Source organism: Meles meles, chromosome 19 (assembly GCF_922984935.1).
Source record: "Meles meles chromosome 19, mMelMel3.1 paternal haplotype, whole genome shotgun sequence".
NCBI classification, from domain to species: Eukaryota; Metazoa; Chordata; class Mammalia; order Carnivora; family Mustelidae; genus Meles; species Meles meles.
In genome coordinates this window covers 414,405-417,167 of record NC_060084.1, presented here as the reverse complement: position 1 = coordinate 417,167, position 2,763 = coordinate 414,405, and the positions used below count along the sequence as shown (strand labels likewise).

Here is a 2,763-nt window from a genome sequence, read left to right as displayed (position 1 = left end):
GGCGCGCACGTCCACTTCCGCGGTCCCCGGCTCTGATTGGCCAGAACGTCTCGGCGCTTCTGATTGGCTGAGCCCGGCACCATCCCGGGGTGCTTTGCGGCGCCTGCTCTTTTGCGCCGGCTGTTCTCCCTCGGAGGAGGTGAGTGTGTTGGCTCGCGGCGCCGTCGGCGGCCTCGGTCCTCATCCGCTGCCATCCGCTGCCATCGGTGTGGGGCTGCTTCGCGCGCGGCCGCACAGGGGCTCCGGGCCCGCGCTGCAGACGGGAGAGGGCCGTGGCCCGGGCTCTGACTCGCTCCCCGCGCCCCCAGGCCCGTAGGCAGCAGCCATGGCGCCCAGCCGGAATGGAATGATCCTGAAGCCGCACTTCCACAAGGACTGGCAGCGGCGCGTGGCCACGTGGTTCAACCAGCCGGCGCGGAAGATCCGCAGGTGAGCCGCGGGGCGGGGGTGGCGGGGCCGGCGCGGGGGCGCGGGGCGGGGGTGGCGGGGCCGGCGGGGGGGCGGGGCGGGGGCGCGGGGCGGGGGTGGGCTCCCTCTCCCCTGGGCGAGCCGGCCGCTCTGTGTGCGCAGACGCAAGGCCCGCCAGGCCAAGGCCCGCCGCATCGCCCCGCGCCCCGCGTCCGGGCCCATCCGGCCCATCGTGCGCTGCCCCACGGTGCGGTACCACACCCGAGTGCGCGCCGGCAGGGGCTTCAGCCTGGAGGAGCTGCGGGTGAGTGCGGGCGGCGCGGCGGGGCGGGGCGGGGCGGGGCGGGGCGCGCAGCCCGTGATGACCGTCTCCGGAATCGCTGCGCTCCGTGATGAAACCGCGCTCGAACCCCTTCGTCTGACGGCTGCGCGGGGGCGGGGGCGCGGGGCTCACGCGCTCGTGTCGCGGGCGGCGGCGGGGGCGCGGGGCTCACGCGCTCGTGTCGCGGGCGGGGGCGCGGGGCTCACGCGCTCGTGTCGCAGGCCGCCGGCATCCACAAGAGGCTGGCGCGCACCATCGGCATCTCGGTGGACCCGCGGCGGCGCAACAAGTCGGCGGAGTCGCTGCAGGCCAACGTGCAGCGGCTGAAGGAGTACCGCTCCAAGCTGCTGCTCTTCCCGCGCCGGCCCGCCGCGCCGCGCAAGGGCGACAGCTCGGTGAGTGCGGGCGGCGGGAGGCGCGTGTTCGGGTTTGCCCTGCGGACCAGGCCGGGCGCCCCGCGCTGGCTTCCCCGGAGGTGGCGCCGCGTCTGCTCTGCCTGCGTCCTGGTTCCCGCGCTGGCTCTGGGTCACCCGTGGGCCCAGCGCGGCGGGGGGCGGCGGCGCAGGAGGGGGCTGAGCCCGCAGCCCGTGGGCGCCCTCGCTGAGCCCCGGTGACTCTCGTTCGCTTGCGCACAGGCTGAAGAACTCAAGCTGGCGACGCAGCTGACGGGCCCCGTCATGCCCATACGGAACGTAAGCGGGGCCGGGGGGTGCTGCGGGTGCACGGAAAAGAGCCCTTGAGCCCTGGGGGGACCTCGAGGGAGGCCTTGCCCTCTCCCCTGGGGCCTCGCTTGTCACTCACACGCACCTCCCACGGTTGGGAAAGGCCAGGCCACGGTCACTGTGCACATGGTGATCCTGCAAGCGACTGGGCTCTCGAGCTGCCTCTGGCAGGAGAAGTGGGCCCAGAAGTGCACACACCTGTGCCGGGTGTTTGAGGTGACCCCAGGGAGGCTCGTTGTCGTCTTCCTTGGTGGCTCCCGTGTGGCCTTTGAGCAGTGGGCCGGCAGCAGCTCCTCCAAGGTTTCTGCTGACGGTAGATGCCAGACAAGGCCTTGACGGCCGCCCTGTTCCGTCCAGGTCTACAAGAAGGAGAAAGCCAGAGTCATCACAGAGGAGGAGAAGAACTTCAAGGCGTTCGCCAGCCTTCGCATGGCCCGTGCCAATGCCCGGCTCTTCGGCATCCGGGCAAAAAGGGCCAAGGAAGCTGCAGAACAGGATGTTGAAAAGAAGAAATAAAATGTCATTAGCAACCCGTGGCGCCTGCAGTCTGCGTGTGGTGGCGGTCTTCTGGGAGGGCTTGGGGGCAAGAACTTGGTAATGTGTGTCCTTCCCGGCTGGGGCCTGGCCGGAGTGGTAGCATCTTCGCGCGGCAGCCCAGAGACGGAATCGCGCCTTCTGTGTGGTAGGACTGTCGGCTGGGTAACAGGCCTCTCGTGCCCCTGTCGCAGAGAGGAACTGTCAGAGCAGTTCCCGCTTGGTGAGCGTTTCGGGATCAGGGCCGGGTCTTCCTGGGCCTGTCTGCACCCGGCACCCACGCCTCGGTGCACACAGCTGGGGCTGGGCTGTCCCCAGCCCGTCTTCAGGCTACTGTACCTGCGTGGCGGCTGGGCAGAGCTGGGATAGCTTCGGGGGCCGGACAAGCGGGACCTTGCCTGCATCCCTTGAAGCCCCAGCTTGCTTTCTGCCCCCGTGAGGTGCTGAGGTGGGGCCCGAGCAGGGCCTGCTGTGAAGAGCCACTTTGGGGACTGTTCGGTGTGGGTCTCCAGCCGCTGTGCCCCTGGTGTCCCCACCGGGCACCCAATCCCATGGGTTTTCATCTAACGTGATCTAGAGGGCTGGTCACGTTGCACATGAAATGCAGTTGAGGGTGGACCAGGAGCCTGAGCCTCGTCCCTGGCGGTCCCACAGAGGGAGTGGGGTGCGGCCGCCTCTGGGTGACTTGGCCTCGGTTCCCTGTGGGTTCCCTGTGGCTTGTGCCGAGGAGCTGGACTCAGCCTGCGCAGTGGTGGGTAGCCAGGCCCTGGTGTGGTC

General features: G+C 70.1%; 1 protein-coding gene across 1 annotated transcript; it reads left to right on the top strand.

Moving 5' to 3' along the window:
- On the top strand, positions 1-1,984 carry RPL13 (ribosomal protein L13). The gene is made up of 6 exons (XM_045989135.1): positions 1-139; positions 309-429; positions 571-712; positions 952-1,125; positions 1,366-1,422; positions 1,810-1,984. The coding sequence occupies exons 2-6, from the start codon at positions 326-328 to the stop codon at positions 1,966-1,968; spliced, it is 636 nt and encodes a 211-aa protein (XP_045845091.1). The 5' UTR covers positions 1-139; positions 309-325; the 3' UTR covers positions 1,969-1,984.
- Positions 1,985-2,763: the final 779 nt, after the last annotated feature.